This window comes from Psammomys obesus, unplaced genomic scaffold, assembly GCF_907164565.1.
Source record: "Psammomys obesus unplaced genomic scaffold, mPsaObe1.curated_primary_1811, whole genome shotgun sequence".
NCBI lineage: Eukaryota > Metazoa > Chordata > Mammalia > Rodentia > Muridae > Psammomys > Psammomys obesus.
Window position 1 is genome coordinate 4490903 of NW_026591711.1, and position 13213 is coordinate 4504115.

The 13213-nt window shown below is 44.6% G+C and overlaps 1 protein-coding gene across 1 annotated transcript in view; it reads left to right on the plus strand.

Moving 5' to 3' along the window:
- Creb5 (cAMP responsive element binding protein 5) overlaps nucleotides 1-13213 on the plus strand; it is a 281386-nt gene that overhangs the window by 66938 nt on the left and 201235 nt on the right. Inside the window, exon 4 of the mRNA XM_055611818.1 lies at nucleotides 8177-8349. Coding sequence (XP_055467793.1) covers nucleotides 8177-8349 — 173 coding nt within the window. The remainder of the gene's footprint in view (nucleotides 1-8176; nucleotides 8350-13213) is intronic.

Here is a 13213-nt window from a genome sequence, read left to right on the forward strand (position 1 = left end):
TTAATTGACTACAGAGGAGATATTAATGTGCAAATGTGAAGCTGGGACACAACTGTCAGAAAGCATTGAACCCTGTGTGCATGGGTGGGACAGGGAGAGGGGACACAGTAGAGGCAGGGTGCTGGATAATATTGCAAAGCTTGGTAGGGGACATCTTGCGAACAGCTTGGAGGCATGCATAGAGGGTGGTAGATGGCCTATAGGAATCCTTCCATGCCACCGCAGAATAAACAGCTGTCTGGAAGATTCTGAGAATTAAGGGGTCCTATCAGTCAGTGGTTTTTCTAGTACCCTCATGGCTTCAGGTACAATAGCTCCTGACATTGGCTCATTTCTAATTCTAGAGTGTGAGTACAATGGAGACTCCCCCTCCTTAACCCATGGGAATTAATTTCACTTTTCTTGCTAATAACACAATACATCCCACAGAATGGGTGAGTGATATCTTATGGGGGAAAGGTTTGTTTTCGGCTGAATGACCTGGATGTCTGCAGTCAAGGATGTATCTTCCTGTCGACAGGGTCCTGAGAAGGATCCCAGGGCCAGAGACAGATGTGCATGTGGCTACAGCCTCTGATCTCTTTAAACCACTAGGATACAACCACAAGGCCCCATCCTGCATGCTTTACAGAATCACCGTGTGCTAGGCTCACCTCTAAATATCACAGTAGGATGAAATTCTGCCTTCTATTTTCTCACAAAAAGAATGAAATTCTAGGTCATGAACCCCTGGGACCGCACAACCCACACCCAAGGCACAACACCATCTGAATATATTAAGTGGAAACAGTGGAGATAATGAAGACGAGGTGAACACAGACACATACATGGGCAGTTCCGGGTGGGTGAACCTGTAGCGGAAGGGGCGGGGCCTTTGAGGGACACCTGGGAACTTTCTCACAGTCAAGGGTGGCACCTGAGAAGACGTTTATTGTCTGGGGTATTTTACTATGGCATTAAATGAGTAGCTATAAACTGTGCCCAGGAAGGAAGGGCTCAGGTGCTCCACCCCGGTATTAGGGCAAATGATAGAGGTCTGGGGATTAGAGGAGAGTGTGACCATTTGGGTGGGTGTGCTCTTCTGAATCATACAGACTCCAGACCCAGACCGGAAGGCCCCTGAGAGGACTGTGTACTTTTGGTTTTATGCAAGGAGGAGAGGCTACTGAGGTTACACCAGCCATGCACAAATTCTTCTTACCTGCCTGCCGTAACATCTTCGTCCACGTCATAAAGGGAGCCACTTTTGCAAGCACATTCCTCAGACAAGGACACTGGTCTTTGAGATGAATTAATGGTGTCACCCCAAGCATTTGCAGGTCTGAGGTTCTTGGGGAAGGCGTGCAGCTGAATGAATCGTGTGACACTCAGGCTGTGATTCTTAGGACACACAGCAGCATTAATTGACCACTCTCTGAGATGGTCATGTAAGGAGCACAGACACATTGGATGTTTTGCCATGTCCCTTTCCAAAAGGAAATATTCTCACTGTAAGACAATTGTGACAGCTCAGCTTCCTGCGCGTGAGCTTGTTTAGAGTTCTGAACACCTGGATCTAAGCCATTCTACTCAGGCTCTCTGTGCCTCACTTTCCTCATCTATGAAATGGGGCTGCTTACGTTATCCACCTCTTAGATAACAGCTTTGAATGGATTTTCTGACATATGGCATTGCTGCATAAGTGTTGGCCATTATTAAAATTGTTTCTATTCTTATTAGTCAAGAGAAGAGCCATGAGAGAGTGTTTCCCTCACTCTGAGCATCATGTGACTTTACTACAAGGAAAGTGAGACATCTTTGCTGTCGTTCCCTATGCTGGGATAGCTATGTTTCACATGCTCCTGGCTATAAGGCTGCCGTTAGACAGCTATCTCTGTTGTAAATCGAGGCCGGTAGGGTTCCGAGAATTAAAATAGCATGCCTGAGTGATACAGAGCTGGTGTGGACTTGACCCGATGACTAGCTGATCCCATGCTCATGTATGTTCCCCCCTGTACCTCTTAAAATTCTCCGGTATCAAACTCTGAGAAAGTAAAGCTTAACACTGCCTCTCAAGGCTGGGCTTTCACAGAACCCTGCCCTTTCCTTTTCCTCTCCTTCAGGCAGAACTTATCTGCTGTGCTTTCTTAGCCTGTGCTGGGCATCCTCCTCCGTCTGGCTCCACTAAAGAGAGAGAAAAAGAAGGGGGGCAGGAAGAGAGGAGAGAATAATGACCCTGGTTCCTTTCCCACTTTGTGACTCTTCTAATTCTTCACTACACTCTCATCTGCAGAACAGCCTGCCCTCCTAGCAAGACTGCCACCAAATACAGGCACTGCCACCAAATACATACTGATAGCACCAAAAAAATAAATAAATAAATAAAAATAAAAAAATAAAAAGAATCATGACCCTCTATACCTCCCAAAGCCCAGTACCATCCAGAAGGATGGAAGTGTTGTTACTCTGTGTGTGAATGTTGTAGCCATCTTTTGGATGCACTTCATGAATATTTAGCTATGGGAAGTTCTGGAAGTCTTCATGACTTCCCCGGGCATCATTAAAATGCAGACAACTCCAAGATTGCACAACTTGGCTTGTAAATGTGCATCAGGATGACCCTGGATCTTTATGAAGAAACTTGTAAAGCCTCCACCTGAGCAGTTGGATAGAATGTAGATTGGAAGATAACATTTTGGAACCTTGTGGGAGTCTTCCTTGGTTGGACTGTGCATGCTAGCCTTTACTTTCGGTTGTAGTCCATTCCCTTCATCCTTCGTTACCACACCCTGAAATTATAGTTATTTTTTAAGAACACGGATGTATGTACATTCTTGTACACTAAGTTGTTTTCTTGCATATCGTACTCCAAGCCCATGCATGCAGAAAGACAATTACCAGTCTACCCCAAGCTCACTGAGTATGCAATCAAGACTCATTACTCTCCTGCTTCTCATCCCATTCACACCCTGCATGCCTCAGAACAGCAATGAATTGAAAACAACACATTTCAGGGCAGGAACAGAGGAAGATGCCAAGGAAAGGCTGAGAAATTTTAGCTAAGGAGGGAGAAAGTTAGGCAAAGACTGTTTGTAGTCTATGGAGCTTCCGTAGTTGATGGTTGAGAGATAGCACATTTGTAGATCCCTTCCATCTGGCAGAATGTTGTATTTTTGAAAGGTTCACTTCCACAAAAGCTTATGGTTGTAGAAAAAATATCAGTTTGTAAGCCAACGAATCACAGCCCCAAATATCTGTTTTAGATATTTAGTGGCTCATAAGATGCAGAAGAGACTTGTGTGGTGCCAACACTGAAGAAATGGTAGACCATGAGGGCTTGGACTCCCCAACCCCTGTTACATGGCCACTGGGTACCGGCAGGGGAGATTAGGATGGGAGAAACATACTAACTCTCAGACTAATACAATTTCCAAAGTAGTGTATGTACCCGATCATCTCAAATATGTGGACCTATGGCAATGAAGGTGCCTTTGCCATAGAAGAGATCCATGCTATTTCCCTTCCGGGTGCAAGAATTCTGTATGGACATCCCTGACTCAGGATGATAATCATTCATCCTGGCTTACTCCAGACCTAAGGAGCTGGGTATTTTATGGCATATTTTATTTTGGCTTTGTATATCTCTACACACTAATAAAATCATTCTGACATAAGTTCAAATTTACGTTTTTGAAGTATTGACCCATAAGACCAAGGGTGGGCAGAGGTCAGTGACTTTGTCGGTGCTGGTGACATTTGCTCTATCTCTTACAACGAAGGCAGTGATGCCCACCTTGCAGGATCACCACAACTAGAGAAGGTGCTTTATAAAACATCTGTCATAGAGCCTGCTTCAACATAGACCCTCAAGTTGTAGTTCTGATTGACTTCTTAGCACCGTGACTCCATGTTCTGAAATTATACCCTCTGGAGCTATGCAGACTGTGTCTAATCCTGCAAATATTTGAAGGTATTTGGCGTGACCCTCCAGACCTTCCCCTCTTCAGACTAAATATTCCCTGGTTCCTCAGCCATTCGCCATGCAATGCATTTTGAATGCATTCATTACTCTTATTCCCTCCTATTTGTCAATTTTCCCCTTAAAATGTGGTGGCCAAATGTGTTCAGGCCAACGTACCCTACAGTGGGGTAATTACTTCCTCTGATCAGGACGCTTCACTTCTAAAACAACCTAGATTTATGTTAGCATTTTTGGAAGCCAGATCACACAGTTGGCTCAAGGAAAACCTGATTCTGCTTTCCAGAACATTAGCTCTGTCTCCCAACTTTGTGTCAACTGCAGATTTGACAAGCACGATTTTTATATCTTCATCCAAACTGTTGATAAAGATGTCGAACAAGAAAAGGCCAAAGGCCAAACTTCAAGGCAGCCATCTGATCTGTGTCTGTATACTGACATCCAGCTAGTGCCATGTGTTTGGTGACATTGTTTCACTTCAATTCCACCCACCTGCACTATCAAAAATAAATCAGCACGATAACTCACTCCTTGCGTTCCTGAAACTGGATGTTGAATTTATCTGGATGTAAAATGCTATTCTTTTATCGATAAAGACAGGTTTTGAGTCCATAATTGGGACAATGTGAACTCAGAAAAATAATTCCGTGTTTGAATTCCTGCGTAACACTTAAAGAAAACAGTCACCTTCTCCTAATGTGAAATGAGAATGCTTCTGCCAGATTTCTTACTTTTCCAAAATGTTTTAAAATCATTCTCTGGATCTAAGGGAAGTTAGCATACAGTGTGTGTGTGTGTGTGTGTGTGTGTGTGTGTGTGTGTGTTGGGGAATCATGAAAGGGTGAAAATATAATTCAAAAGTCATTTTGTAGTAAACTCAGAGACAAAGAGGTTTTAAAAACTCTAAGGAGACGATGTAAGACTTATTCCTGGATAATGATTATGTTCTCTTTAATGAGCCTCAGGAAAGGGTCATAAGCTTTGGCATCTTGGGGTGAGACTTTTTCTCTGGTGTAGCATACTATGTTCTCACAAATGCAAACCAAGTTCCTTGAGGTGCATCCTGTGCCTGGTTTTGCCTGGTTTGTACGGCGGACATAAAGAAGGTCGCTGGTCATTTGTAGAAAACTTTTCAAAGGCCAGAAGCTTACCACTTAATAGCCTCGGGATTCCGTGAGCATGTTTCAAAAGCTTTCGTTTCAATTTTCCTTCTTAGTCCTGACCTCCTTTGGTTCTCCAGCCTGTACTTGAGAACAGGCTTCTTAACATCTAAAACTCTGCTGCTGTTAGCATGCTTTCTAAAGTCCAGCTGAGCACATGAGATGTTAGTGCTCTCCAAAGCTGGCTTGGGAATAAAGGAGTAAGGCTCAGCAATCAGTATCCTAGGAATACTGTCCTGTGTGTCCCTGACTCCCTCCACATTTACTACTCATCCACCTGTGATGTGAATCCCGGTGGAGAGCAAACCAGCCTTAGTTTCTCCTCTCATTGTGATTACAAATGAGGGAATAAGCTCGGGCACAGGTAGACTTTTATGAAAATTCCTATAAGGGAAAAGGTTCCCATCACTAGGGAGGTGTAGATTTGCCATGGAATAGCTAGTCTGACAGTTGAAGATAAAGTTAGAACAAGAGCATTGGTGTCCAAAAACAAACAAACAAACAAACAAACAAACAAAACAAAAATCATATTACAGGGTCTGGAGCTGACATGGAGTAAGATCAGAATGCAGACAGGAGAATTCCAGAGAGGTGGGAGGAGATACTAAAAACCAGAATGAAGACAGGATTAGATGAGCTCCTTGGTAGGAAGGTTCCGCAGCAGTTGCGGAGGCTACAAACAGCTCTTTTGGTTTCTTTGAAAGCAAAGAAGCAACGCCACGACTCCGGGTGGAGATGCAGAGTGGGCACCGTGTGCAGAGTGACGGGTTATATCTTCTGAAGAGCTCTCTGTGTGGTCAAATGGGAAGGGGGCGGGGGAAGAGCTGGCAAGAGTAAAGAAAGGCAGACATCTCTCCCACCACAGCAGCAGTTCTCAACCTCCCTGATGGTGTGACCCTTTCATAGAGCTCCTCATGGTGTGGTGACCCCCAACCGTAAAAGTATCTCATTGTTACTTCATAACTGTAATTGTGCTACTGTGAATATCTGATTAACAAGACATCTGATGGACGAACCCAAAGAGGTTGCAACCCCTGGGTTGAAAATGTTTGCACTACAGGAAAGGGGATGACAGTGCTTAGGTACGGGCTGGTAGAATCAGGCCTAGAAATATAGAAAGAGGGGCTTGCTTGGGGAAAATTGGTAGGATTTGAAATGGCATCTGGGCATTACAGAAAAGAGGTGACCTGGGTAACTCAGGGAGACTTCGTATATTTTTATATTCTCTTCTGTGCATAAAGTTGTGATTCTAAACATGAGGTTGTACAGCTCTAGTGATATACAATGGAAACAACACCATAAAAAAATATAAAAAGAGACAGAATTCTTCTAACCTTTGGACCTATTGTTGAAACATAGGTGCTTATAAGAAGTATGGAAAAAATTTTGTGTAAGTTTGAGGAGCTAACCAATACAAAAGATAACACACATGGTGTTCTAGATCTGGGGATGTAAGGATGCTAAAGTTCACTTTTGAGAGGAATAACACATGATCTTTATTTTAACATTATTTTAGTGACTTTTGAAGCTTTAGATCCTATAAAGGAAAGTATAGCAAACCCCTCGCCTGCACAGCCACTCAACTCTAGACATCATTTCCTTCCTTTTCTGTTTGCCTAGCCACAGAATTTCCCCATGCCAAGAAAACCTTCCAATGTACAAGAAGGGCCTTTGGGCTCATATATATACATGAGCCTTTGGGACCCTGTGATGACACAGTCAGCTCTCAGTCTAAGCCAGGTGCCCGTTTTCCATCTGGACTCCTTACAAATTGTGTGGTCAGGGCTCAGAAATCAGAAACCCAGGAAAGGTGCCACGTGATGGGTGCAACTGCCCCAATACCTTACATGTTATCACCATCATTTAACACATAGTGCAGGAAATCCTGCTCGTTGCAGAAGAAATTCAAAGGGCCACTTCACATTCTCCTGGGTAACATTGATTTTATTCCCCTTGCTAACACCAAAGTGTGGACAGATATATACTTCTTTTCCTCAAGTGAATTGCAACTGACACTTCGTTTCTTCCCCCTATCTTCAACACTGACCTCTGGAAGCCCTCTACCTTCCTAGGCTCACTAAAGCTACCTGCCTGCACACGGGTGTACCTCAGACTCTTGCCTGTTGCCTGCTTGGCTATGCACTTTCTCTTACTATGCTAGGTTCTGACTTGGTCACATTTCAGCCCCATTCTCTTCAGCCTTGGTAGGCATTCTAGCTTATTGTCCTACTTCCTTGTTTTTCTACCCAGTACAATTATTTAACGCAACTTTATTTTAGCTAATTTCAAACAGCATAGCTTTCATTACAGTTGTCAGAAATCAATGCATGACAGTAACCCATTGTGTGGCTCAGAGATATTCCTTCCCTAGGTCATCCAGGCAGTCATGTTTGTTGAAGGGCTCCACACACCAGCACTCCATAATCTGGAGGACAAGCTCTACGTTCCATTATTCTATATGGTTGTCAGAGAGTGATTTTGTGGGGACACAGACTTGTGTTCCAAGTGTTACCCTTGCCACTGGGTCCCCAGTGCCCTGACTCGATCTATTAGAACCATCCCTTCACATTCTACAGATTGTTCAGCACCCTGGTTATAGTCCTGAAAAGCATCAGTTTCCTGGGAAAGAATATACATGGTTGCAGTGTTGGAGTACTGAGAGAAAGGAAATCAACCCGGTATGATGATTGTGCATAGCAAGATGAAGAACTAAATCCACAAGATTGCAGTATCTGTGCCTCTAGTAGTGTTTGTCACCCAGTCAGAGAAGGCATACACTGACCCTCCTCCCCTTCCACCATGCGAGCCTTCCATCAGGGTGGCTGGTGGCTCCGCAAATGTCAAGTCATTTCCCATTATGTTTTACTCTTTTGGGTGAGTAATCATTTTCGACCTCCTAACTGTTCAGTTCTAACAAGACCAATGAGCCGACACCTTGCAAGAAGCCATAACTCTGCTTAGGTGATGTAATCAGATCCCTAGCTTTGGCCTTGGAGGGCTGGGGCGTAGATGAAACATTGGCTTCTTCTGATCTTTCTCCTCTGTCTTCTCTGGGCAGAATATCTCCATGCACAATACAGTTGGTGGAGCCATGACGGGGCCTGGAGCTCACCCGCTGGGCAGCACGCGGATGCCCAACCACGACACGAGTGTTGTGATTCAGCAAGCCATGCCATCGCCCCAGTCCAGCTCAGTCATCACACAGGCCCCCTCCACCAACCGCCAGATCGGGTAAGGACACTTCCTCACTGTCTGTTGGGGAGCTCGGGCAACATGTATTTTCCCTGTTTCTTGTTACTTGGACTTGTTTTTTTCTGTCTGATGTGATGCTGCCCTGAGGTCAGAGTGGTGCTTTTGATGAAAGAATGTGTCTCCATTTGGTGGGAGCTATTTTAATCCTAGATGTCAAGGGAAGGAAAGCTATTCATTCTGTGACCTCATTTCTTCAAATAAGATTTGTGAATGACAGGAAAAAAAAAAATTAGTGGTATTATCCTGACCACAGAAGAGTGGTCAGGATGAGCATTTGGTGACAACACAGAGTTCTCCATGTTGCCTCATAGAGACATCTCCTTGCAGTGTGTTCCCAACCCCCACTCCCTTCCTAGGAGTTTTTCAGCTGCTTGGCTGGACCACCAGTATATTCTACAACTGCCTATCTTTCTGGTCTGTCTTCCCTGCTTCTCTTTTGTTGTTGTTTCTTTTTCATCATCCTTTTCTGACCTCTTCTTTGGCCCACACTTATTTCTGGAACAAACAAAACAGAGTAAGAAGACCCATTCCCTCTCATTTATGGAACAAGACGATATTGAGACATTGAGGAACGCTGGCAGAAGTATCTTGACGCCCATATTATGTGTTGGAAATTGCTCTCGCTTCTTCATATGATGACTGGTCCAGCCCGTTGCTGCACAGATTGTGGTATGACCATCGGCAATGTGGGCATTACCCAAGAGCTTCTTAGAAATGCAGAATCCTTGCCCCCACCCCCACTTCCTTATCTCCAGAAATAAGGGTGGTATGCCTTCTTTCCAACCTCTAAAGAGTCAAGATGAAATACAAGATGGAGGAGTACATGGCTTCTTAGGGAAGAGAGACACTGACTTCTTTTGTGTACATTGCCAAGCGCTGACAATTGGCTGCCCCCTGTTCCCAGAACTGTGTGCTGAAACTAGAAGGGGAACTTGCTGTGGTCCAGTACACGCATCAGAATGCAGCTTGAATCCAAGGTGGCTCCTGGCTGTGGTGACTTAAAACCAGTTTAGATGCTTCCTTACAGTTTTTCCTTGTGTCTTCTCCCTGAGCACAACAGGGGACACAGGAAGCAGCCTTGGCTTACTCCTTGGATGCTCTAGAACAGGGAACTATCTCTCAGCTTTCTCAGTTCATCAGAAGGACACCTGCTGAAACCAGAGCTGTAGAGAGTGACTCTTCTGTTTGTTATGAGCCTCTTTTCAAAGTAGAGACAGTGAGTGTGGCTGTTGGGCTTGCTTTTGTTTCAAGACGCACCTCTGATAATGGTTGGGTCTCAAGCGTCTTGGAAAGCAAGCATTGCCGCTATCTCTCAACCAGGAGATAGTTCTAGGAGGGTAATGTGGCTTCATTAAAGATGGTGTCTAAGCCTCAAGGGACTCCTTTTCTCTTGGGCTCTGGCTGTGGGCAGACAATTCACAGCTGGACCAGCTAATTATAATTATTTTATTTTTCTTTCAAGGGGGGAAAAGCATAAAACGTGCTAGAATTTACTAGCAGTTTTACAGCATTCCTTCCCCCCTGCAGCCCCCTGGCTGCCCCTTGTACCCTTGCCCACCACCGTTTCTGAGGCCCTTAGTGCTCCCCTTTGTTCACGCAGCACTGGGTTTTATGAAGCAATCCTTTTAAGGCTAGTACTAAATTTTGAGATGGAGGTTGACTCTGTCCATAATTTACCCAGCTGGCTCTGAACTGTACATTTTGGGTGACATTTGTAGGCTGTGTCACTCTGCCATTCATCCTGCTTCTTGGGGGCGTTTGTGTGTCTCCCCTGGTGTGCTCTGGGAGATAATTGTTACTTTCAGGACTTTGTCTCGTTGCCCAGTTTGAGGGAGGCTATTTCTTTTCTCAGAGTCCTTCCCTGTTGTGTTTACTGAGTTGATTCAAGCCCCCCATATCCTGTCACTTCTATGCTTCTTCTCCATGTGATCCATGCAGAGCCTTGCCCAGATGATCTTGGGGCTCAGCCCTGCCCTTCTCACCAGTGGATTGAGTACAGAACTCTAGGTGGTAACATTTGGGGATGGCTGGCTCTTTTATTTCCCTCAGCAAAGAGGAAATGAGTGCTCATTTTAAAACACGAGTTCCCTTGGGAGATGTCTGCAAATAAGCATTTGAAATTGCAGATAGCTTTTGAAAAACGCTGTTTCGTCTGTGTGTGTGTGTGTGTGTGTGTGTGTGTGTGTGTGTGTGTGTGTGCGCGCGCGCACGAGCGCGCGCGCGTGCACATGTTCATCCACATGCATGAGCATACAGAACCATATTGGAGTAATATTCTGATTTTTATCACAACCTCAAATATTTAAGTGTCAAAATCTGGCCAAGCCACCTGCAAATGTTTGTCATGGCTACTGGCCAACAAAAACAGCACACAGCAATGAAAGTCTTCATTCAGGCCCAGTGCTGAAGCTGCATCCAGCCAGAGAGCCTGGGACCCACCTGTGCCCACGCACAACTCTCAGGCTGTGGCCAGCGGGTGTGTTCACAACTGAAACTTGTAGGAGACAGGACTACTTGGGTCCTCTCCTCATCTTTCCTTTTCTTTCCTTTTTCTCTCCTCTCCTCTCCTCTCCTCTCCTCTCCTCTCCTCTCCTCTCTTCTCCTCCCCTCCCCTCTCCTGTCCTCCCCTCCCCTCCCCTCCTTTCCCCTTCCCTCCCCTCCCCTCCTCTTCCTCTTCTCTTTTCCCTCTCCTCTCCTCTCCTCTCCTCTCCTCTCCTCTCCTTTCCTTTCCTTTCCTTTCCTTTCCTTTCCTTTCCTTTCCTTTCCTTTCCTTTCCTTTCCTTTCCTTTCCTTTCCTTTCTTTTCCATTCCTTTCTGCCTAGAGCCAACTCTCTCTCTCTCTTTCTCTGTCTCTCTGTCTCTTTCTGGCTCTCTCTTTCCATTTTGTAAAGCTTACGCTTAGAGGCTTTACATAAAGGTCTGCAAAATGGAAGTGGTGCCAGTTATCAGTGAAGCCTTCCAGGAAAAAGGGTGCACGTCCAGGGAGGTATCTGATTTTCATACTTAGTGTGGGGGGCAGACACTGAGACAAAGCAGACCAAAATGAGTGGAAATATAAAAGCCTGAAGAAATAGTATGTAGACACTCAGCAGATTCAGCTTCTATTCTATTCCATGTCGACCCCTGCTATGTCCTGTGCTCAATTTTGTAAAAGTAGTGCTATTATCTTAATAGAAACTGGAGGGAAGTAGAAATATCCCAAATTGCACTTGGGTGGTTAGGCAGGCTAGAAAAACATACGGCTCTAGGGAGTGTGGGAGGCATCCTCCAAACTAGTGACTGCTTGTGCTCAGTAAAACTGGCAGATGCCTTGTCAGGAAGAGTGTCTTTGGCTGATTGATGGGGGCATTTTAGGAGATAAGTTTCCCAGATTGGGGTAAAAAAAAATGAGGTATGGATTGTGGAGAGACAAGAGAGACAGAAAACAAGCATGTGTTAACTAGAGATGAAATCGATTTAGCCTTGATCCAACTATGTGGCACATTCCAAACAGTATCTGTACCCCAGTCATTTTTATTAGATATCATATAACACACTCATTAATTCAGGATCAAGTCAGCAAAGCCTGGGAAAAATGGTGCATGAGCAGGTAATGGTAACGTGGATCCCACACGCCTCTCATCCTCTCTCATCACATGAGGCATTTCTGGAGGAGCCCATGGTTAGTTGAGGCGCTAGATGGCTGTAACCCTAGTAGATCCAAGTGTCTGCAGAGAAGTCTGTTTTTCCACTGTGGGGTGCTGTTTGACACAAGCTCAGGACTTCTTCAGGAAAGTGATGCAGATAATTCAGATATGGCGTTAGTTCTCCAACAATGATCAACAGTAGAGAATTGTGATAGGTTGTTGGCGGCTCCCTTGACCTATTCTATGGGTTTTCTTCTTGTTTTCTAATTCTCTGTGTATTGGATGAACGCAGGCTCATGTATTACGGTGGCTTTACAGTAATTGCTTACAGTGAGATTTTTACACATTCCATGTCAGAATATATAAACCTTAAACATTTTGGATCCATTAGCCACCTGTACTAGGGAATCCGGCAATACATCTCAACAGAACGGATATATGAAGACACGTATGTGAGCTATCCCTCCCCGATTTTACTAAAATCCTAGTTTATGGGGTACAAGTGTGCACATTGTGTGTAGCAATTAGATATTGGGTCATTAATTTCATTTGCATGGAGCTGAAGCTAGGCAGTTCTACTTCTTAGAAACAAACTATATAAAGTAAGGGGAAAACAAATCTTATTTTCTATTAAAATGTGGTGTTAGCGTGGATTCTACATCTCTACACCCTAGTCTATGCTGCTTTCCAGTATTTCTTTGTAATTCCTAATGCTGTGCCCTGGACAATGTCCAGTGATGGTCCCACGGGCATACCGAGGAAAACCAACAAAAACAAATCAGTAAAAATTGAAAGTAAAGCTTGGGTGATCAAACACTGCTGCTTTTTTCCAAGGAGGACAACAAGGAATCTTTGCTGTATGGATTGGCACTGAAGTCAGATTGGGTGTTCGGAGGCAAGGGGTCCCTGTCACTGTTCCTCTGGAAATTACGAATAAGGAGAGGCTGAAAAATGCTGCATTCATAAACCGGGAGTTGGAAAATCTAAATAATACAACATCTTACAATTAAAAATGGGCTTGCAAGCCCTGTGTTTGGTCACACTATTAAGAGTTTTCTTAAATGCTTCAACCAAATTGAGCCAACCTGTGACTGTCACTGTCCACCATAGACTGAAGTTGAGGACATCCTGGCCAGTCCCTTCCTGCTGGAGACAGCGGGGGTAGATTTTAGGTTGTCACTGTAACTCCAGCCTTCAGCTGGGACAACTTGAAGTTC